The sequence below is a fragment of the Perognathus longimembris genome, chromosome 20 (genome assembly GCF_023159225.1).
Source record: "Perognathus longimembris pacificus isolate PPM17 chromosome 20, ASM2315922v1, whole genome shotgun sequence".
NCBI lineage: Eukaryota > Metazoa > Chordata > Mammalia > Rodentia > Heteromyidae > Perognathus > Perognathus longimembris.
Genome location: NC_063180.1, coordinates 38,827,658 through 38,850,978, shown reverse-complemented (window position 1 = coordinate 38,850,978; position 23,321 = coordinate 38,827,658). Strand labels below are relative to the sequence as shown.

Genomic DNA, 23,321 nt, shown 5'->3' with positions numbered 1-23,321 from the left:
GGTACAGTGATTAAAGACAGACGTCTCTCAGCTCATCCTCGCGTGCCAGCCCTGCAGCCTTGTGCTGGCCTCCAAAATGGGTGTAGCTCACATTGGGCGCAGCCCAGAACTAGCTGCTGTTTGCCTTTCCTTCACCAGACAAAAAGTGGGGCGTGAGTGGTTTCCCCAGGAGGACCCTAGAGCCCCTGCGAGCCTGGAACCCCAGTCCCGAAGAGAAGTCTGTTGGTAAATGTTTAAGAATCAGTTCTTGGGGGAGGGGGTAGACCCCCTATTTGGTTTTGTCAGTTGGTACTCCCTGTCATGGTCCATTCCAAATACCACAGTGGCATCATTGAACTCAGCACTGGAAGAGACCGGTCTTCCTCACGAGCCGGTATGCGCTGGTACTAGCCAGCACACCATTGGGTAGTATCGGGATTCCAAGTCAGGGCCTTTCTGCTTGCTAGGCAGTAAGCCTTCTGTTGAGTCACACCCCTAGCCCTTTTTGCACTGGTTCATTTGATGCAGTGTCTCACATTTTGCCTGAACCTGTGCCTAGACTGTGATCTGCCTATTTTACACTTCCTGTTGCGCTGTTTTTTTTATTTTTGGTTAAGTGAGGTTTTGTTCTTGCCCATTTAAAAATTTGTTCCTGTTGTTATAAAGGTGATGTACAAAGGGTGTACAGTTACATACATTAGCTAAAGAGTACATTTCTTTTGGGACAGTGTCCCAGTTCATCTCGGTCTGTGTTCTGAAATAGGTGTGAGCTACAACCCCAGGTTCCTGAGATGGAAGCGCGTGGATTTTTCGTGGTCAGGCCTGTCACAGTGACCCTCATCTCCCCTGCCAGCCGTCTCAGTCTCCCACATAGCTGGCCTGATGCTCGCCACTGTGCCCACAAGGTCTCGTGTGTGCCCTGCAGGGCCTAGAACCGTGACCCTCCTGATTTCAGCCTCCCAGGCGGCTGGATCACGAGTGGGAGGGAGGTGCAGCACCTGGCTGTATAAAAAGCTTGACAACGCAAGAGTAATGGGCACAGGCAGAGAATTATTTTTTTCCCCAGCATCAGGACACAACATTTAGCGCATGTATACACAATTCAGGGGTCTGACTGGCACAATGCGTCTATAATCAGATGCAAATATCTGACTCCTCCTTCCTAGGAAACAGAGAATTTGTTTTTTTAATTCCCAAAGAAATCAGAACGTCTACTGTGTGCACCCACCTTGGGTAGTCACAAAATAATATGCTGAAATCCAGAAACTTGTGTTCCCCAAATACCGGAATCATTGAGTGCTGCTTTTATAAAAGACCCTAAAGCTGTGAATTGTGTTTGCTTTAGGCCCCTGCTCCAGCTTTTAAAACCTCTAACAACATAAATCCACTCAATCACTAAAAAACCATTTCATTTTTTTTAATCCTCACCAACTGTGGAATTGGTTAGTGTTTTCAAGCAAGCCAAGTTCTGTGGCTATACAGTGATGAGTCAGTACTGCTGACAATCCAAAGGAAACAAAAGGTAATGTGTGTGTGCGCGCGCCAGTACCGGACTTGAACTCGGGGCCTGGGCACTGTCCCTGAGCTGTTTCGCTCAAAGCTTGCACTCTGTCACTTTGAGCTACAGCTCCACTTCCGGTTTTCTGGGGATTTATGAAGGTAAGAGTCTCACCAACTTTCGGCCTGGCCTGGCTTTGAACCGTGATCCTCAGATCTCAGCCTCCTGAGTAGCTAGGATGGCAGGCGTGAGCCGCCGGCACCACACACAGTCATGATTTGGTTGTGGCCCCCACGTGAGCAAACATCCCTGGCCCCGTGGCTTTTAGGTAAGGCCTTTGCTCTTGGCTCCAACGGCAACCACGTGGCAGACTTCCACGTCAGCCCCCAGCCTCTGCAGCTCGTCCAGCCAGATCATCTGCTTGTGCGAAAGACGGTCGTTGGGGCCTTTCACTTCCACCAGCTGGAAGACAGAATCGTAAAAACGACTAGGGCCTTACTCAAGAGTCATCTAAATAACCGACAGGCATCTCCACGACGCACACGTCTATAGCAGATACTGTGTAGCTGAGCAAGTTTTTGAGAACATGACTCCAGACTAAGTTTTTTTGTGTGTATGTGGCTGGTGGGATGCTTGAACTCAGGGCCTGAGTGCTGTTCGCTTTTTTTCACTTTTTTTCAAGGCTAGTGCTCTACCATTTGAGCCACAGCACTACTACTGGCTTTTGGATTTTTTATTTTGTTGTTTTTGATTAATTGAAGAGAAAATGATTGGACCTTTCTGCCCAGGCTGGCTTCGAACCCTGATCCTCAGATCTCAGTTTCCCGAGTAGCTGGGATGACAGGTGTGAACCACCGGTGCCCAGTGAGGCAAATATTTCTGTATCCGTTAACCAAAGAACAGTTGGACTTGGAATTTTGTCAAAATTTAACATTTCTGCTTATCGAAAGACATTACTAAGAAAAAGATACAAGCCAGACTGGGATTGAGTGTGAGAAATGGGTTTGTATCTAGAATGTTCATGTGTGCGTGCATGTACATGTGCACATACACACACACACACACAAGAACATGATGGCCCTGTGAAGGGCGGCAGGACCTGGCTGGAACAAGTGAGTTGCCCGGGGAAACAATTCTGTGGGGTTCCCGCTCAACTGCCCACCTGTGTGATTCCTCCTTGGGAAGTGGGCGGGGCCTGGTGACCCTTGGGAAGTGGGCGGGGCCTGGTGACCCCTGCTCCCAGCATCCAAGGAAGGGACCTGTCATGGCTCCTGGCTGCTCAGGGGAGAGGTCCAGGGGTCGCCAGTCCTCAGCCCAGGGGGCGTCAAGGAATTCAGTCTTGCCAACAGCCTCAAAAGGAATGCCACAGTGTACGATCCCCGACTCCGCGGGCAGCCAAACCACAGATGGCACTTTTCACTCTGGCTCAACTGACCTTAACGAGACGACCCGCGGAGTTCCACACCACCAGGTCGGGGAGGCCCCCTCGGCAGTGCCGGAAGTCAGTGGCCAGCCGCCTGCACACGCCACTGAGGATGGGCCCGCCCAGGCAGGAGACGAGATCCTGAACACGAAACACCACAAGTTGGCCGTGTCCGTGGACAGGGGTTGTGAATGATCACTCAGACTCTGGCCAGCCCCTAGGCCTCCGCACAGGACGGCCGTCTTGGGGAACAGCGGATGGAGGGGGAATGTGACGCCTCCCACAACTGGTAGTTACAGGACACAGGACTCCAGGCTTTCCCTCCCCTCCCCCCGTCCCCCGCAAGGCTGGTGCTCTGCCATTTGAGCCACCCCCCTCCCCGTGGGTGACCAACTGGAGCTGAGAGTCTCAAGGACATTCCGGCTCAGGCTGGCTTCACACGGGTCCTGAGATCTCAGCCTTCTGGGTAGTCAGGATTGCAGGGGTGAGCCACCGGCCCCCCACCGCCCGTTACACTGGGGCTTCGCGATTACTTTAAGGCGATTCCATGGCTCCCAGTGGCATCTGGGCAGGCGGCAGGATGGGGAGGGATTAACACCTGTGCGCATAGCGCTGCGGAGGCAGCACGTTCTAACCGGGGGAATGTTACCTGCGCTTGCTGGAGGGAGGTGAAGCGGTCCCAGCTGACCAGGGAAGCTGCCTGGCCTGCGTGGGCCTGCCACGCAGCCGCCACCCAGGCCTGCAGGGTCTCTCCCTGGGCGCTGTGGATCTGCTGCAGCCTGGCCTCCAGGGCTGGCCCCCGGCTGGAGAAGAAGCTGTCCGTGTACAAATCCAGCGGGGAAGCCTGCGACACAGGGAAAGCGCTCGCACTCACAGTGGAGCAGTGGCCAACTGGCTGACATGCCCTTGCTCCCAAGAGACAGGAAAAACTGCCATATGCAACTGGAGGGCAAAGCAGGTGAGCACACCACTTTCTTCAGAGCGACAATATACAAACAACTTTCCGATGGAGGCAGTGGAACTCTTCGCTTGCCCACATGCCAGTGTGCGTGGAGCCCGTGGCAAGGAGCAGGGCCACAGCAGAGGTCCAGCATGATCGAACCTTAAGGTACTTGATTCTGGGTTTTTTTTTGTCAGCCCTGGGTCTTTAACTCAGGGCCTGAGCACTGTCCCTAGCTTCTTTTTGCTCAAGGCTAGCACTCTACCACTTGGGCGCCATTTTCAGCTTTCTATGTATGTGGTGCTGAAGAATCGAACCCAGGGCTTCATGTATGCAAGGCAAGCACTCTACCACCAGGCCATATTCCCAGCCCCAAGGTACTGAATTCTAAAAGCTTACAGAGATTGGGCACTGGTGGCTCTGGTGGCTCATGCCTGTAATCCTATCTAGTCAGGAGGCTGGTTTGAAGCCAGCCAAAGCAGCAAAGTCCGTGAGACTCCTATCTCCAACTAATCGCCAAAAACCGGGAAGTGAGGTAAAGCCCAAGTGTTAGAGCACCAAGCCTGAATGAAAAAGCTAAGGGACGGTGCCCGGGAGCTGAGTTCAAACCTCAGAGTTAGAGGGTCAAATTGAGCCAAAGTTTACAATGTCACAAATGTTTGAGATTCTGGTTTTAAAAATCCAACGTCTGCCAGGCACCACACACCTGTAACCCTAACTCAGGAGGCTGAGATATGAGGACCATGGTCCAAAGCCAGCCTGGGCAGGTAAATCCAAGAGACTCTTATTTCTCACTAACCATCCCAAATCCTTAAGTGGTGATGTGGCTCAAGTGGTAGAACACCAGCCTTGAGCACAAAAAGCACCAAAGCCTCAAGTTCAAGCCCTACTACCAGCACAAAAAAGTAAATACATAAAAAATCAAAGCCAGGTGCTGATGGTTCACACCCATAATCCTAGCTACTCAGGAGGCTGAGATCTGAGGATGGCAGTTCAAAGCCAACCTGGGCAGGAAAGTCATGAGACTCTTATCTCCAATGAACCACCAGAAAACCGGAAGTGGTGCTGTGTCTCGAAGTGGTAGCGTGCCAGCCTTGAGCAAAAGAGCTCAGGGCCAGCGTCCAGACCCAGAGTTCAAGCCCCATGACTGATTAAAAAATAAAAAATTTAAAACTCAAAATACAAGGTATTTGCATAATGGCATTGGTTTGGTGAAGCCTCTGGCCCTCTACCAAGGGGCCAGACCCAGAATCCCAGCACGTGCCGCTTACCTGGTAGGCATTTCGGAAGACATCCGGTACCCCATCCATAAAGATTATGTCCCAAAGCAGGAGGCCACACAGGGTGCTGAAGGTGGAACCTTCCCCATGGATCCCTAGATAATGCCACACACACGGAGGAAAAACCAGTTTATTCTCATTATTGCACAATCTGTTTCAAGAATTACTGCCAATGTGGAAGCCAGTCCTCGCTTGCTCGGGTTTTCCGCCGTGTCATTTGCATACGGCATCTTTTAAGGGCAGGAATGTCAGTCAGCAAACCCCCTCTGCAAAGCCGCAACGCAGCGCTCCCTTCTCGGTGAATAATACAGGAGCGTGCTCTAGCAAGGCCGGCTCCAGCCCCGGGCTCCGCGGTGGTGATTTAGCGGGGCTGGCCGGCGCAGAAGGCCCCCCGGCCACCCCTACTGGGAAGCCACAGCGCTCAGAGCAGCGGCGGCGCGCTGCTGGGTTCTCACTTCCAATGCCCCCGCCCTGCCCATGCATTACGATGCTTCAGCCTGGAGTCCCCGGTATTCAAGGCTTTGCTCTATTATAGAGGTGATGGACAGAGGGGTTACAGTTATATAAATCAGGGAAACCGTACATTTCTTTTTGGACAAGGTCACCCCTTCCCTCGCTCTCTCCCAGTGTTCCCCTCTAGTCCCCACCCACAAGTTGTAGAGTTCATTTTCGGGCTGCATTTGTTCACTCTGTGTCCCTCCATTTCTGTGCCCTCTCTTGCCCTCCAAAGACAGATAAATGAACAAAGAAACAAAAAGAAAACAAAAACAACCACAAAGAAAAACCCTCGTTTCCATTTCCTGGCGTTCACTTGGATAAGTATTATTTTGTATGATCAGAGGCGCATAGGTTTTGCACCTTTGTGTTCCTCTCCTAAGAGTAAAAAATCCAAGGCTTTTATAGACACGTTTGGCCTTAAGACCATCTAGCTCTGATTCTCTACACACACACACACTCACGCGCGCGCATGCGTGCGTGCACACAGTACTAATGGAAACAATCTCAGAGAGAAGCTGACACTGGGGTTACTCAACTGTCTGGAATAGGGTAAGGGGAGAGGGCCTTAGCACAACCCCTTCCATGTCCCCCAGAGAACCCCAAAACTCCACCGGGCCCTCTGCAAGGCGGTTCCCCACTTCTCAAAACAGCAGCCTAGAAAGTGGCTGCCAGAATGGCTCTCTTTGCTGCCCCCCCTCTCGCCCAGTGAGCCCACACTGGCAGAAAAGCTGCTCTAGCCGGCTACGCCCTGACACCTAAGTGCAGGCAGAGACCAGGCGGCATGGCTCAGGCCTGGGGCCCGGCCTGGGGGGCTCCCTGCTCCTGTCCCCGAGGAAGAGCTCTGGGGACAGCAGAAGCAGATGGCCACCTTCTTCTGCTTTGCATTCCCAAGCTGTGGACTCTCAACTCTACCCTTCTCAGTCCTAAACTCTGTCCCTGTAGCCTGTCTCTGGTCCTGTGGCCTGTCTCTACTATCTGTGGCCTGACTCTAGTCTCTGTGGCCTATCTCCAGTCCTGTGGCCTAGTTTCTGTGGCCTGTCTCCAGTCCTGTGGTCTGTCTCCAGTCCTGTGGCCTGTCTCAGGTACTGTAGTCTGTCTCTAGTCTCTGTGGCCTGTCTCCAGTCCTGTGGTCTGTCTCCAGTCCTATGGCCTGTCTCTAGTCCTGTGGTCTGTCTCTAGTCCTGTGGCCTGTCTCTAGTCTCTGAGGCCTGTCTCCAGTCCTGTGGCCTGTCTCAGGTACTGTAGTCTGTCTCTAGTCTCTGTAGTCTGTCTCTAGTCTCTGTGGCCTGTCTCTAGTCTCTGTGGTCTGTCTCTAGTCTCTGTGGTCTGTCTCTAGTCTCTGTGGCCTGTCTCCAGTCCTGTGGCCTGTCTCTAGTCCTGTGGTCTGTCTCTAGTCTCTGTGGCCTGTCTCTAGTCTCTGAGGCCTGTCTCCAGTCCTGTGGTCTGTCTCCAGTCCTGTGGTCTGTCTCTAGTCTCTGGCCTGTCTCCAGCCCCTGTGGCCTGTCTCTGTCCACTCACACACGGGCTGGCTGGAATAGGGGAAAGGTGGCTCAGTTTACCCTGGTCAAAGCCATTCCGTCTGTAATAGTCCAGCGCCAGCTCCTCCACAGAGCACAGGACTGTGGCGGGGGCAGCGCTGTCCACCGTGTCGACGACAAACACGGATTTGCCCATCCCACGCTGCGGGCACAGCCGGCCCGTGATGGTCACCTAGGAAGGCAGAAGAGCCCTGTTTGGTGGGGCCTCCGTGCCAGGCTGGACACCTGCCCATGGCACCTGGCCCGAAAGCCGCGCAGCCAGCAGCGTGTGGGGTGTGGCCACGCTGGCTTCTCCCTGACGACCTGCCAGGCCGCCGTCCTGGGCTCCGCAGAGCACTGACCAGGGGAGCCGGGCTCCAGACCCCAAGGAACAGGCGGGAGAGTCAACTGCTGTTGACGGGAGTGTGTTACCACCGCAGTGGCCCAGGCTCCTCAGGAAGACAGTGACAAGCGTGAAAACGGGAGCAGTGACCACTGCCCGACGTCAGCACTGGACTGTTCGAAGGGTGAAAGAAAAGACACACACACCCAGGCACCAGTGGCTCATGCCTGTCGTAGCTCCTCAGGAGGCTGAGAGCGGGAGGATCAAGGTTCAAAGCCAGGCAGGAAAGCTTATACACTCTCATCTCCAATGAACCACCACAAAGCCGGAAGTGGAGCCATGGCTCCGGTGGTAGAGTGCCAGCTTTGAGGAAACAACAAGAAAAAACTAAGCAAGAGCATGAGGCCATCCAGATACATAGTATCTCACCAACAGCTTTGGTAAATGGCAACTCCTTTGTACAGCGACTTAAAGATAATGATAAACAAATTAAATAAGTAAATAAACAATGATATCATTAGAAAAAATAGCACGAAACCAAGTTCAAGCCTCAGTATCTGCAAAAAACAACAAAACAGCGCTCTAAGACTGCTTAAATAAGTCAGTCTCCAAGAAGAGCTGCAGAGAGGTAGCTCCCACGTGAAGCCTGAGCTCACGCCAGAATACAAAAAAACCACCATGCAAAGCGCACTCACGTGTGTGACATCTTGCACCGACATCTCAGGCAGCTGGCGGAAGAGGTGCTGGTACTTTTTACAGCTGGGAGACTCGCGCAGGCGCACAGCTCTCTGATAAAGTGAAAGACGGTGACCTGTCCTTACTTCTGGATCAGCCAGCCCTTCGTGGATGCACTGGATGGCCTAGCACACAGGGGGTCACAGGTCAAGATCCCAAGAGAGCCTAGGACCCCAGCCATTCATTCCACAGGGACCCTGGCTATTCGTTAGTCATATTTGCTAATTAGACAACAAGCAAATAGCACTTTGAGAGACAGCTCTTGGAGGAGAAGCTAAGGGTTGAAGTTTTAACCTCTCGCCCAAGGTTTCTTCAGAGTTGGACAAATCAACGGAAACACCAGAGCCACAAGATGCCACCACACGCCCCTCTTGGGAGAGCCAAAGCCAGAAGTGAAGAATAACAGGCGTGGGAAGGCTGTGGAAACCCGAATGCTCGCAGCCTGGCCAGCAGGAGGGGGAAACGGTGCCACGGCAGGGAGGAGACTGTGGCATTTGGTCAAAAGTTAACAGGATTACCACTTGGTCTGGCATGGCAGAGAGCAGAAGAAAGGGACTCAAAGGAACACTTGTTCCTAATCGCGCACGGACGTGCTATTCACCGTAGCCAAGAGGCGGTGGGACATTCAGTGGCCGCCTTTGGCCGTCCGGAGGAACCAAAGGCGTCTAGGCAGATAATGGATCGGACTCAGCCACAAAAAAGGACAGGGCTTGGAAACATGCTGAATTAAATAAGCCAAAACAAAAACCAAGGGATGAGCCAGGCACCGGAGGCGCACCAGAAACCGACAAGTGAACGGGAGGGAGGGCCTCGGGATGACGACATGAAGCACGCATGCGCACACGGAGATACTATGCGTGCTGCTGTCAGCTTGGACCTTTGAGGGTCACCTAAAGCACGTAAGAAATTGTAATTTAATAAAGAGACCTATGATCTTGGTTGAGGAGAGTGGCGGGGAAAGGCTAAAAAGTAACTACAAGTTTCCTCCTCTTCCTCCTCCTCCCCCCACCTTCTCTTCTTTTTCTTCTTTTTTGCTTGTCCTGGGGCTTGAACTCAGGGCTTAGGTGCTGTCCTTGAGCCTTTCTCTGCTCAAGGCTAGCACTTGAGCCACAGCAACACTTCCAGCCTTTTCTGAGTCGTTTACTAGAGATAAGGGTCTCACTGGCATTCCTGCCCTGGCTGGCTTTGAACTGCAATCCTCAGAGCTCAGCCTCCTGAGTGGCTATGATTATAGGCATGAGCCACTGGCACAGGGCTAGAAGTTTCTTAGCATTGTGTGTGTGTGTGTGTGTGTGTGTGTGTGTGTGTGTGTGTGTGTGTGTGTGTGTGTATGTGATTTCTGAGCCTTTACTAGAATGAAAGGGATGAGTGACACACTCTCTCCCTTCCTGGCTTGGCTCTGAGCAGACAGACATCTCCCCTCCCTTTGCTATTTCTGCCTCAACAAACACTGGGAGGAAAAAGAGGAACCACACCCACTCCCCAAACAGAGACGCCCCCCCTTCTGGAGCACCTGGAGTCAGTCACAGGCACTTTGTCAATGGAAGGCAGTGAGAACCCTGTCAGAGTTCCACGTCCCAGGTCCGCTCTTTCCGGCCGTCCCTCAGCCAGCTGTGCTCGCTGCCTCTCCCCGAGGCACAGGCCTCTCCATTCAACTGAAAAGCAGGGCTGGAAAGGACACAGGGCGGGGACCCCACTTCCACACCCAAAGCCACACAAAGAGCCACTGTGGCGGCCTGGCTGGGCAGCAGCGGCTGGCAAGACACAGAAACCCCGGACTTCAACGCGCCCACCGTCCCCCGCCAGGAAGTGGGGTGCTGGCAAGATGGCCTGGCACAAAGGCAGAACAGAAGACCTCGCTGCGCTGGGGCACCTGTAGCTCAGGCCTGTAATCCCAGCTGCTCAAGAGCCTGAGATCCCAAGATGGAGGTTTGAAGTCAGCCAGGGCAGACAAATCCACACACTCTTGTCTCCAATTAATCCCCACCCCCTGCCCGCCCCCCCCCCCACCAGAAAAAAGTCACAAGTGGAGTTGAGGCTCAGGTGGGGGAGAGCTAGCCTTAGGTGAAAAAGCTAAGAGAGAGCGCCCAGGCCCTGAGTTCAAACCCCAGTATGGGTACACACACACACAAACAAAAATCCTTCCTCACTATAAAGTTATTCACAAAGCACCAAGATAAGAACGGAACATTTTTCTACCACTGTTTCTAGCTGGAAGCTAGATAAAAATAACCATATAATAAACCATTTCACCATTTCCAAAACAAATGCCACCTTGGAACTCAGGTATTCATGGTATATGTGGAAAATGAACTATGTGGAAAGCAAAGGAAGAGGTGACATTGTGCAAAAGAGAAATGAACTATTACCCGACTTATGAACTGGTAAACCCTCTGTACAATACCTTAATAACAATCAAGTTATATTTTAAGAGAAACAAATGGTTAAATTACATTTAGTGGTGTTCAAGTGTTTAGTAAAGGGGTGCTGTAGCTCGGTGGTAGAGAGCTTGCTTAAACATGTAAGCTCTGAGTTCCATTCCCAGCACCAAAGGGAATGAATGAATGAATGAATGAGGTACTTAAAGGTGCTGCCCTATTTTTGCTTTGTTTTCGGCAGTACTAGGGTTTGAACTCAAGGCCTTTGCTTGAGCCACACTCCAGCCCTTGTTGTATGTGTGAGTGTGTGCATGTTTGTGCATGCATGCCTGTGTGTACATGTGTGTGCCTATGTGTGTGCACATGCCTCTGTATGTGTGTCTGCGTGTACCTGTGTGTGTGCAGGAGTGTGTACACTCATACCACACTGGGGCTGGGTGTTCTCGCTTATTCATTTCCACTCAAGGCTGGTGCTCTACCACTTGAACCACAGCCCAGTTCCTGCCCTGAGTTGTCAAACTCCCTGAAAATGAAAAAGCACTGTAGGGATTTGAGTACCAGTTCCGGGCGCTTGAGATGCTGCTGCAAGTTCAGAGCCAGGCGGTCCCACCACCGACCTCTGCTGTCGGGGCAGTATGTGTTCTGAGACAGGAGGTGTCGCAGTTCCTGGACGGCTTCCTGGGGCAACGGTAAGCAAGCAAGCTCATCAGCCTCCCCCATGCCCACTGGGGTTTCATCAGCCTCCCCCACACTCACTGGGATGACATTCGAGGCCAGCTGACTGGCCACCTTTCCATGCCTACGCCAAGGCCCAGGGCTGATGGGACAGGGACTCTTGGCAGGACAGGGTTTCTCTGAGCACCCCAGGCCCCCAGCCTATGGGCACAGAGCTCCAGGGCTCCCCACTTTCACCAAGTCCCATCGGCTGGCTCAGAATCACCCAGCCTGTAAACAGGCAGCTGGGTACTGGCTGCCCCTCTGGGTGATGGGAGGTCAGAGGGATTGGGGGCAGGAAGGACAATTATGGGGTGTGTCCTCATCCATTCATGTTCAACATGGAGACCCTCGATCTGCAAGTAAGTATATACTATTTGCTCACTCTAGTCTGATTCTTTTGTTTTATTTTGTCTGGGGATTGAACTCAGGGCCTGGGTGCTGTCAATTTCACACTGTCAGACTCCTGTCCGGGCTCCCTACTGGGTTCTGTTCCTGACCCACAAGCCACCTCCACAGCCAAACCGCCATAGCTGCTGGTTGTTGGCCAGGAGACGGCAAGGAGCCCATACTAATATGCTGTTCTCCAAGGCAGGAACCGCTGAGGGCCAGTGGGCCGTCCTTCCCGTGACATCACACCATATCAAGAGAGGCAGGGCGGCTGGGCTGGGGATATAGCCTAGTGGCAAGAGTGCCTGCCTCGGATACACAAGGCCCTAGGTTCGGTTCCCCAGCACCACATATACAGAAAACGGCCAGAAGCAGCTCTGTGGCTCAAGTGGCAGAGTGCTAGCCTTGAGCGGGAAGAAGCCAGGGACAGTGCTCAGGCCCTGAGTCCAAGGCCCAGGACTGGCCAAAAAAAAAAAAAAAGAGAGGCAGGGCGGGCCCTGGTGCTCCAACCTCATACATGTGAAGTCTCTCCAGGATCTCCACAGCCCGCGACAAAATCCTCGTATAAATCCACCCCACGGTAAAACTCCGCAGAAACAGTGGCAGACCCTCGTGGAATCTGAAAAATAAAGTGTGTACAGGTCATTCAATCATTTCATTTGTTGGGAGACAATTGTAAGAAGTGGCACTGGGCCAAGTCAATATTATTTTTGTTCTAGAATGTGCCTCCTGAATGTTGTCCCATTTTTCTCTCTACTACTTTAACAAAGACACATTTCTTCACAGGTTTGGAGGATGTTTACTGACTTTCAACCAGGATAATGAAGGCTCACGTGCACTTGGAACTCTGAAGGTCAAGGGTTACTTGCCCTGTCTTTTCTTAAAGCATGCCAGTGGGTTTCTATGGGGAGATCAAACCTCACACTCTGGAGCCTCCCTTGTATTTAAACTCACCTTGCCGGTACTCCAGAGAGCCGGCACGCCAAGAGACTGCAGGCTAAAGCTGAGTGTGTGCTCCTGGCCACGTGTGCCGTACTGGGATCTGAACCATGTAAGATTCGCTTTAGGGTCTCAAGTATTTCCTTCTGTTTCATACAGCACTTCTGACTCTATGCAAAGCAAAGTGGAAATGTCCATTCTATCACAGGTTAGATCAACAAAAGGAGTGTGCTCTTTGTGAATAAAATTACATTAAGTGCCCAGAACAACAGGATCAGTAAGCCAACTGTGGCCAGGACCCCAGAAACCAAGCTCCCTGGGGGTGTGCCTCAGTGACAGGGTGCTTACTTAACCTATCCAACCCTCCATGGCAAATCTGCCACCTCCCCTCCCCCCCAAAGGAAGAAAGTCCCTCACCTGAGAGAGGGATGGCTTTTCAGTGTGTCCCAATCCTTTTTTGCGTGCTGACAGAGTTCCTTAGCTTCTTCCCAGTTCCCAGCAGCCATTGCGGTAGAAATATCACTCAGCGTGTGCATGGCAGCTGCATACCTGGGAAAAACAGCATCCAAGAGTGAGGGGTGTTAGGAGTTCCCACAATTCTTGCATCCCATCTACCACATCCAACTCTTAAGGCAAAAGCATGTCATAATTAATTTGGGTGTTTTTGGTGCTGGTACTGGGGTCGAACTCTGTGCCTGAGCTTTTTTTTTTTTACATTCAAGTCTAGCACTCTACCACTTGAGTCACAGCTCCCACTTCTAGTATTCGTGATGGTTAACTAGGGATAAGTTTCACGGACTTTCTTCCCTGGGATGGCTTAGAACTGTGATCCTCAGATCCCAGCCTACTGAGTAGCTAGGACTACAGGGATGAGCCACTGGTGCCTGATTCTGGGTCTTCCTTTGAGATCTCAGTGGAAGCCTCGGTGACCCTGGTATTCCTGAATTCTGTGTGCTTGCAAAACCAGCACTACATGACTGATGCCAAAGTCAGCGCTAGAAAGGGCACCAGCTGGCTGCTTTGAGCCACGGCTGGAGCAGCATCTGTGTGCCTGGCAAACACTTCCCTAGGTATCTCATATGATCCAGATGCCCCAGCAACTTAAGGAGGTTGGTCAGGTAAGATCTTTGACTCTATTTTTCCCTTGTCATTGATATTATTAATTTTTGGATAGGGTCTTACATTTTTGCCCAAAGCTGGCCTCAGACTGCGATCCTCTTACTCTACATCACTGGAAGTAGAGGTACACATTGCAGCGCTCTTCTTCTTGGCTGAGATCAAAATCTTGTTACCTGTTTATTTACTTATTTATTTTTGCCGGGAGTAACTTTGGTCCACAATCTAGCACCATGAAGACATGTTGCATGTCATCAGCATGCGCCATCCTGTGGTAAAAAAAGAGCTCCAGCAAATTCCTGAGAGGCGCTAGGAGCATCTTTCTGCAGTCTCAGCTGCACCATCCATTACCCTCCCATCATCCTTCCTGCTGTCCTGATGCAAACTGGGTAACTTCTCCCTGGTTCTTCTCCCTAACAACTGTGTTCTCCCTGCCAGTAGCTTGAAACATGCTCCCTTTTCAGGCCACACTGCCACAGGGTTTTTCTGCTGTTTTTTTGCTCCTGATTGTCACTGTAAGCCTGGTGAAAAGCAGCCAGCAATATCCATTCTAGAGCTTGAGTTCTGGCTGTCTGGAGACCTGGCCTCCAGATTAAACAGTCTGTCACCTTCAAATTCAGCCTCCCATAAAATCTTAGGGCAGTACAAGTTGTTACCAGCTTTACCTGAAGTCTAGTTACTAAGAAAGATTCGCTTTTCTGCCTTGCTCATGCCAACAACATATTTTGAAGGCAGGTTTGTTTAAAAAAAAAAAGTTCAGTTAAAAAAAAAGTGCTTCTTTGAGCCAGGCACTGTTGGCTCATGCCTGTAATCCTATCGACTTAGAAGGCTGAGATCTGAGGATCGAGGTTCAAAGCCAACACAACCCAGGCAGGGTTGTGAACCACCAGAAAACTGGAAGTGGTGCTGTGGCTCAAAGTGGTAGAACATTAGTCTTAAGCTGAAGAGTTCAGGGACAGTGCCCAGGCCCAGAGTTCAAGCCCCACGACCGACCAAAATAATAATAATAATGATGATGATGAAAAAGGGGATCGCAGTCTTAGGCCAGCCCTGGGCAAAAATGCAAGACCCTATCAGGGGGAAAAAAAAAACCTCTAAAAGAAAAAAGTCATTAAAAACAAAATTGAAAGCCAGAGATGTGGCTCAAGCAGTAAGACACTGGCCTAACGAGATGGAGGCCCTGAGTTCAAGCTCCAATATTACTACCGGAATCATTTTTTTTTAAAGAACTTTTTGCCAAAACTTCTTACTCTACCTCAAAACTCACGGGTTTTGGCAGCCTTAACCTTAGCATGTTTCTACATTCCCCCCGTGGGCTCAGAAATGCTTTACAAATAAGACAAAAACCAAAACCAAAACCAGTCAAACACCTGGAACACTGTATTGGTTTGGGAACTTAATGGTGGCAAGAAAAAGAATTCGGGAGCGCTGACTCTCCGGTGTTGCGGTGGGTGAGCAATCCCACCTGACAAGGTCCTCTCTGTCCTGGAAGATTCGAGTTCTCCGATGGATGCGGTAGCGAGGAAACTGCATTCGGCCGAGATTGACCAGCAGAACTGTGGAAAGCTGGCCTTGACCACCACACGCGGCTTCCTCATCGTCCACGGAGTCCGTCAATGCGAACAGCAGCAGCACCCGGGAAAACACGGCCCTGGGGCCCTTACAGACCCGGAGCGAACGGCCAGCCACATCTTTAGCTCTAGAAATGGACAACAGAGAACATTTTTCTGTGGCCCCCATTATTCTAAGCTGGAAGCAAACGTTTCCCCTTCAGCTCTATTGACAATCAGGGCTACTTAACCTCTCCGAAGCTCAGGCCCCTCTAGGGGTCACAGAGAAAACCAAGTGTTTTCAGTCATGGTGTGGCTCAATGAAAGTGGTTCCAGAGCAGGTGCGCAGGAGACTGAGATCTGAACCCAGCCCAGGCAGGAAAGTCCGTGAGACTCTTATCTACAATAAACTACTCAAAAAACCCAAAAGTGACACTGTGGCTCAAGTGGTAAAGCAAAAAAAGAAAAACAAGCCAGATGCTGGTGGCTTATGCCTGTAATCCTATCTACTCTGGACACTCAGATCTGAGGGTTGTGATTCAAAGCCAGCCTGGATAGGAAAGTCCATGAGACTCTTATCTCCAATTAACCACCAGAAAACAGGAAGTGGCACTGTGGCTCAAGTGGTAGAACAGTAGCCTTGAGCTGAAGAGCTCAGGGACATCGCCCAGGCCCAAAGTTCAAATCCCACAACCAAAAGAAAAAGTAGAATATATCAATGGTAATGTTAGTATATGCTGTCAACACGTGAAATTTTTTTTTCTTTTGTAAAAGCCACACCTTTTTAAAATCACTGCTCCGATGCCAGGCTGATTCTTGCTCCAAGTGCAGACTGAGCGCTGTTTGGCCAGTTTGAGCAAAGCCTCCACCAGCTGCTGTTTCTGTCCATTGGGATTCACTAAGTGGAAGGCCTTGGCCAGCGTTTTCAATTCAGGAGCAGAAAGGAGTTCAAATACTTCAGAGAGTTCTTGCAACTCAGACTCTGGAACAGTTAACAAGTTAAGAATAGTTTTAAAAGCTGGGCACCGGTGGCTCACAGCTGCAATCCTAGCTACTCAGGATGCTAAGATCTAAAGCTCACAGTTTGAAGCTAGCAAGAAGCAGGCAAGAAAGCCCACAAGACCTGTATCTCCAATGAAGCACTATAAAGTAAGACGTGAAGCTGTGGTTCAAGTGATAGAGTGCTAGCTTTGAGCAAAATAGTTCAGGGACAGCACCAGGCCCTGAGTTCAAGCCCCAGGACCAGCATACACAAAAAGGAATCGTTGTAAAGCCTTTCCTAACTTTATTCATGCAGGGAAGAAAGAAGCTTACTTAACTATTTGCAAATCAAATGAAAATTTACTGCAAAAATTCTAATTAGTTTGTTCAAAGTCAAAACTAGCTTGCCAAGAAGTTCTCAATGTATGTCCATGAAAGATGGAAATGACTTGGCTTTTTCAGGTGAGGCTGGTGCTCTACCATTTGAGCCACACCTCCACTTTTGTCTTTCTGCTGGTTAATTGGAGATAGAGTCTCACAAACTTGTCTAACCAGGCTAGCTTGGAACTCTGATCCTTATAGCTCAGCCTCCAGAATAGCTAGGATTATATGCATGAGTCACTAGTGCCTGGCTTGTTTTGTCGTGTTTTTCAAAGAAGCAATTATTGCCAGGCACCAGTGGCTCACACCTGTAATCCTCGCAACTCAGGAAGCTGAGATCTGAAGATCAAGGATCAAAGCCAGCCTGGGCAGAAAAGTCCATAAGACTCTTATCTCCAAATAATCACCCCAAAAAGGCCAGAAGCAGAGCTGTGGCTCAAGCAGTTAGAGCACTAGCTGTGAGTAATAAAGGCTCAGGGACAGCACCCAGGCCCTGAGTTCAAGCCCAAGGACTGGCACCAAAGGGAAAAAAAAAAAGCTGTTATTATTTACCTGGGACCAACCAAGGAGATGGTGGCATTGCAAATGCATTCTTTCATCTCACAGATTTTTCTGGGAATCATACCTGTCTGTACAAAGTGTGCATGCTTTAATTCTTCAATCACAGGAGTTAAGTCAGAGGCAATCTCTTCATATTCTAATTTACTCGCCTTTATCCAGGTTAGTTTACGCTGAAAGAGCCTGACATATAGCTTCTGACCACCAGCTGTAAAAAAAAAGGTTACCAACATTATGATAAATATCACTTTTCTTCTTAAAAACAACATGCAGATACCTTTTAAACATGTGTTGAGTAAATACACTGATAGGAATTCTCATATATTCACCTTACATATAATGATGCTGGGTGGGCACCGGTTAGTGGCTCACACCTGTCACCCTAGCTTCTCAGAAGGCTGAGATCGGAGGATCCAAGTCAGCCTGAGCAGGAAAGTCCAGGAGACTGTTATCTCCAATGAAGAACCAAAAGAAGCTAGCAGTGGAGCTGTGCCTCAAGTGGTAGAGCACTCGCCTTGAGCAGAAAAGCTCAGCAACAGCATCCAGGCCTTGAGTTCAAGCCCTTGGGCTGGCACATGTACATAAAAAAATAAGCCTAGACATGTGAAATCAGGCCAACCTATCTAATTAACCTATTTGGTGTTTTTTTTCCCCTCATTTCCATAAGTACCTTGAAATGTCTGCCACTGCTAAACGGTGCAATTGTTGTTTTAAATTGTTCAACAGCTATATTCCGAGAGAGAGAGAGAGGGGAGAGAGAGAGAGAGAGAGAGAGAGAGAGAGAGAGAGAGAGAGAGAGAGAGAGAGAGAGAGAGAGAGAGTGTACACTGATACTGGGGGCTTAAACTCAGGGCCTCAAACTTATACTTGGCCTTTTTTGCCCAAGGATGGTGCTCTTCCACTTGAGTCACACCTCCACATCTGGCCTTTTGCTCACTGAGATACACATCTCATGGACTTTCCTGCCCAGGCTGGCTTCAAATCACGATCCTCCAAATCTCAGCCTCTTGAAGAGCAAGGATTACAGGTGTGATGATGAGTTCCCAGCTCAGGGTGGAATGTTTATTTTTAAAGACACAGTTGCTTTACCGCTATCAGATATATGTATAAAGGAAAAAATAACTTCACCCACCACAATGAAAGGACGCTTGCACCACAGACAAAACCAGGCCTCCAAAACCCATCTTTACCTGCATCTCCTAGACACAAACCCTTTATGAAGATTCCCACAAGGACTGCCAGGGTTCTCAGGAACCACACTGCCCCCTTGTGGACAGGACGCCGCAACCCCTCACATCACAACTCAAAGCCAAGCGGAAAATAAAAATGCCCAAGAAAAAAAAAGTAAGTCTGAAGATACCTGATAATTGATAAAATCGGGTTATAATCTCCTTCTCCTGGTCACTGAAGAGCATCCTATCATCTTCATTCTCCATCACAGCTTGGAGGACCAGGAGAAAGCTCCGCAGGTAGTAAGGATGACTGGCTGGAGTCGGAGGCGTGGCACCAGGACAGCCCTCCTCTGCTGGAATGCTACCAGTGATGTCATTCCTTAAGCCCCTGTCCGATTCCGGGGGAAGTGTGTGGGTGTTACTCCTCTTAGAAACATCACCTGCAGAACTGTGAGAATTTGTGTCTGAAGCTGACACCTGTGTGGGAAGATTTGAACCCACGGCCATTTCTACCCTTTCGGCCATTTCTACCCTTTCACGTGGACATGCATGGAGCTTTCTAGCAACTGGGCCATGGGTTCCTTTGACATTTTCTTGCTCTCCAAGGCTGTCTTCTGAACTTGACTTGAAATCATTGCTAAGTGTTAAAGCTGGCGAGCGTAAAGCAGAAGTATTATCTGAGCACCCAGGGCTGAAGGCTAAGTCCACACACTCCTGGGCTGCCTTCAGGCCTCCATCTTCCTCATGTTCCAGAATGTCCTCTCCCTTTGGCAAATCCCATGTAAAAATATTTTCCTTTTGAGAACGGTTCTCCATCACTTGATCCTTACCTCCAAGTTCTGAACAATGACTAGCCAATTCTTCATGCTGATCTAGTGACCTTTTAGCTTTTATGGATTTCCTGGACAATTTTGATGACAAGCTTCCCAAAGAAATGATTTGTACACCCTTCTTTTCCAAGTCATCTTGGGTTTTGCACACCAACGCATCTTTATTTTTAAAGTAGGGACTGGTTTGTGGTTTTAGGCCCATTTTGGAGGGACCACTCTGGCCAGGAGATAAATTTGTCTTTGGTGATGACAATTTCTTTGCTGTTCTTTCTTCTGAGGAAATGTTGGCTAAAGCTGAAGTGGACACATCTGCATTTGTTAAGGAAACCTGAGCCTGATCGGCATGAATGGCATCACCATCGTTAGCACAGAGCTGGTCAAGGTGCTGGTTTAATTCATACCTGGGGACCATTTTCCTACACACGGGGCAGGCAATTCTGGCAGGCGGAGCATTGTTAAAGTATGAAATAATAGAATTAGATGGGGTTTTTGCTGCTTTGGTGGTTGATAAGCGTCTACAAAGTCTCTTTTGGGCTGGAGATTTCCCCTCCGCCATCACGCACGTTAGAAGAAGTGCTACCTGCGGTGACAAGTAAGAATGAACGTCCCACTTTTGTTTCCTTGACTTGAGTCAATACAACGTGAGGTGGTGTTTGAGCTCATGATTTGGGTTTAGACAATTTCTTCTCCCTACAAAATAAGGCACGTGCACATTAAAAATGTTTCTATGGTCCGGATTACCCCTACCATCCTCACTACTCAGGAGGCTTGGGATCTGAGGATCTCAAGAAATCAGCCCAGGTAGGCAATGTTGAGACCTTTAACGACAACTAAGCAGAGGAGGCGTGGCTCCAGTGGTAGCGCACCGGCCTGGAAGGGGAAAGCAAAGGCTAGGTAAGGGAAAGCCCTCAGGACCTGAGTTCGAGCCTCAGGACAGGCAAGTATAAATGAATGCATGGGGAGGTGCTGTGATGTGGGTGTTTTCTGGGGGTGGGGGAGGCACCCCGCTCTGCAGGCACGTGGTCTGGGCGGGCACTCGGGGCCTGGCACTCCCTTGGTGGGCGCCCCCCCCCCCACGTGGGCCACAGTCAGGCCTCCAGCCCGGTGGGACCGCAGGCCCGGGCCTCCACCGCCGGGGTGTGCGGCCGATCCGCGCGCCCCTCAGCGTCTTCCCCACCCCGCGCCACCCCGCGCCCCGAACCCCGCCGCCTCGGGTCCGGGGTCGCCCTTCCCCGGGGCCCGCGCCCCCTCAGGCCCGCGCGTGCCGGCCTCCGGAAGCACGCGCGGCTGCCCCCGCCCGGCCGCCCCCGCGGAGCCCCCGGTCCCGGCGGCGCTGCGGGGCCACGCGGCCGAGCCGGGGTCGCCCCCCTCGGCGCCCCTCAGACGCCCCGCGCCGCGAGCACGGCGCCCCCCAGGCGCCCGCGCGCCTCCCACCTGGCTCCCGGCGCCCGCGGCCCAGGCCTGCCCAGCCGAGCCCCGCAGCCTCGATTCCACAGGCTCTGCAAGTGGCGGCCAGAGTGATCGATCCTGCAGGCCTCTAGGCTAGGGGCTGACTCCTAGATAGAATGATGTCCTTTAACATCAAAGATAGATAGATAATAGATAGATAGATAGATAGATAGATAGATAGATAGATAGATAGATAGATAGATAGATAGATAGATAGATAGATAGATAGATAGATAGATAGATGACTCTATCCTTTTTGTTAGTCTTATATATTATATACACCTATATATGTTATAGTCTTAAATATAATGTATTGTAACATATTGATATTATAACGTAGATATATTACATAAGTATACAATATAATTATAATTATAAGAATATATATCATTTATAGTGATATATAATATATAGTTACATATTATATATATATGACAGTCACGAAAAGGGTAGGAAACTCAATGTAACTACACTGCTCAAGAATCTTAGGTTTTATATGACGTGCAGCATTTAAGGACTCACATTAATTTTGTAATTCCTGATACAACTAAGACTTAACACAGAGAAATAGAGCTAATATGTTAACAGAGGAATGAAAATCAAGATGAATATATTGGACTGATTTGGTTAAGAAGGCAGGAAAAGAAACAAAGTCAGAACAAAAGAGCAAAATACATGTGCTCATGACTTGACTTACGTAACTGTAATCCCTTTGTACATCACCTTTTAATAACAAAAATATACGAAGAAAATAATAAAAGCCAAATGAAATCAGGTTAATACATTAAATGTGCACTGGCTATTCCAGTTATAGAATGATTTTTCTTCATGGATTAATGTTTTATAGGTACTTGTGTATATGACAAAATACATTGTAATGCTGAGGAAAGAGCAACACCCAGTGATCCCTCTCTAGAGATCAGCCTCCCAAATGCTGGGATTACGGGCACATGCCATCATGCCAGGCAAAATAGAGTGATATGGTGGCTGGGAATATGGCCTAGTGGCAAGGGTGCTTGCCTCGTATACGTGATGCCATAGGTTCGATTCCTCAGCACCACATATATAGAAAATGGCCAGAAGTGGCGCTGTGGCTCAAGTGGCAGAGTGCTAGCCTTGAGCAAAAAGAAGCCAGGGACAGTGCTCAGGCCCTGAGTTCAAGCCCCAGGACTGGCAAAAAAAAAAAAAAAAAAAAAAAGAGTGATGACACATTTAAAAAAGTTCCTTCCATCTTTTGTATGTATGTACTAGTATGTGGGTTCTTAGACTCGAATTCATGCCTTGCATTCTTGCTTGGCTTTCTTGCTTATGGCTACCACTTGAGCCATGCCTCTCCACTCTTTCATTTTGCTGGCTAATTGGAAATGGTGTCTCACTTTCCTGTCCAAACTAGCTTTGAATCATTGATCCTCCAGATGTCAGCTTCCTGAGGAACTAGAAGTAGGCCTGAGCCACTGGTACTCAGCTTTCACTTTTTTTCATCTGGTGATGGGGATTAAAACTAGTCTTATGCATGCTAGGATATGGGTAGAAATGATCTGCTCAATTCATCTACTAGGGGCAGAGCAACAATCTAGAGTATAGAGCTTGATCTTAAGAATATATGAAACACTACACTGAATTGCAAACAAAGGCATCTCCTGCAGGTAGAAAAACACCTACAGCCCAGGTGTTAGCAAACTGCCCTTCACATACATAATGGATCATCACTGATCTAGATGAAGTCCTATGAAATAAGGGAGAGAATTAAGTGGAGACTGGCAAATACAATTTTCAAAGAATCACAAAACTAGCACCTCCCAGGGAGGTGACAACTTCATGCAGGTTTTAGGAAGACCAGGGAAAAACTGATTTGCTGAGACTACTGAAGAGAATTCCACTTGGACTAGAACTTGGGACCTTGCATTTCTGTATTGATGGGGATCTAAATGTGGGCCCCAAATGTTCTGTATTGCAACTTACTGACCAGTGTGATATGGAGGGGGGTGGGGAGGCTTAGGAACTGTTTAGCTAAGGGCAGGTGAAATTAGCTTTTCTTTTATTGTGCTGATCCTGGAGCTTGGATTCGGGGCCTGTGCACTGTCCCTGGCTTCTTTTTGCTCAAGGTCAGCACTTGAGCCACTTGAGCCACAGTGCCACTTCCAGCTTTTTTTTTTATGTGGTGCTGAGGAATCAAACCCAGGTCTTTGTGCATGCGCATTCTATTGCTAAGCCACATTCCCAGCCCGTCCCTGAGCTCGTTTATACTCAAGGCTAGGGCTCCACCACTTTGAGCCACATTCTACTTCCAGTTCTCTGCTGGTTCAATGGAGATAAGAGTCTCATGGACTTTGCTGTCTAGACTGGCTCTGAACTGTGCTACTCAGACCTCAGCCTCCTGAGTAGCTAGGAAGGATGACAGGCATGAGTCACCAGTCCTCAGCTGGACAGCTCTTTACAATCTATGCTAACTCCTTTACTCAGGCGACCTGATCATTTTCCATGGGCGAACATGTGAACCTGTGACTTTTGTGAAAACATCAAGCTCCAGGAAAGACTTCCTTCGGCTGGATATGAGAGGCTAGCTCTATGAGCCCACCAGCCAGCCGACATCACTAGCATGGCCCCAGTGGCCTGGCCCCCAGGCAGGCTGGGACCACGGTGATGTGTG

The 23,321-nt window shown here is 49.8% G+C and overlaps 1 protein-coding gene across 2 annotated transcripts; it reads right to left on the bottom strand.

Annotated features, from left to right (window-relative positions):
- Positions 1-1,662: 1,662 nt before the first annotated feature.
- Fan1 (FANCD2 and FANCI associated nuclease 1) lies at positions 1,663-20,694 on the bottom strand. 2 transcript variants are annotated; one of them, XM_048329418.1, is made up of 14 exons: positions 20,657-20,694; positions 18,581-19,912; positions 17,288-17,428; positions 16,081-16,282; positions 15,216-15,449; positions 13,052-13,183; positions 12,206-12,314; positions 11,150-11,269; positions 8,174-8,338; positions 7,178-7,328; positions 5,112-5,215; positions 3,550-3,744; positions 2,913-3,041; positions 1,663-1,939 (listed from the first exon to the last, which is right to left on the bottom strand). In XM_048329418.1, the coding sequence occupies exons 2-14, from the start codon at positions 19,776-19,778 to the stop codon at positions 1,802-1,804; spliced, it is 3,018 nt and encodes a 1,005-aa protein (XP_048185375.1). In that variant the 5' UTR covers positions 19,779-19,912; positions 20,657-20,694; the 3' UTR covers positions 1,663-1,801. The 2 variants fall into 2 exon arrangements, with proteins under 2 accessions (XP_048185375.1, XP_048185374.1); XM_048329417.1 differs by lacking the exon at positions 20,657-20,694 and having other exon boundaries at positions 18,581-20,051.
- Between the last annotated feature and the right edge of the window lie 2,627 nt (positions 20,695-23,321).

Coding starts and splice junctions, on each gene's coding strand:
- Fan1 (XM_048329418.1), bottom strand. CDS start 19,778: ATGGCGGAGGGGAAATCTCCAGCCCAAAAGAGACTTTGTAGACGCTTA. Junction 12,315..13,051: donor AAAAGCCATCCCTCTCTCAG/GTGAGGGACTTT, acceptor TTTATTTTTCAG/ATTCCACGAGGGTCTGCCAC. Junction 3,042..3,549: donor CCTCCCTCCAGCAAGCGCAG/GTAACATTCCCC, acceptor TTTCGTGTTCAG/GATCTCGTCTCCTGCCTGGG.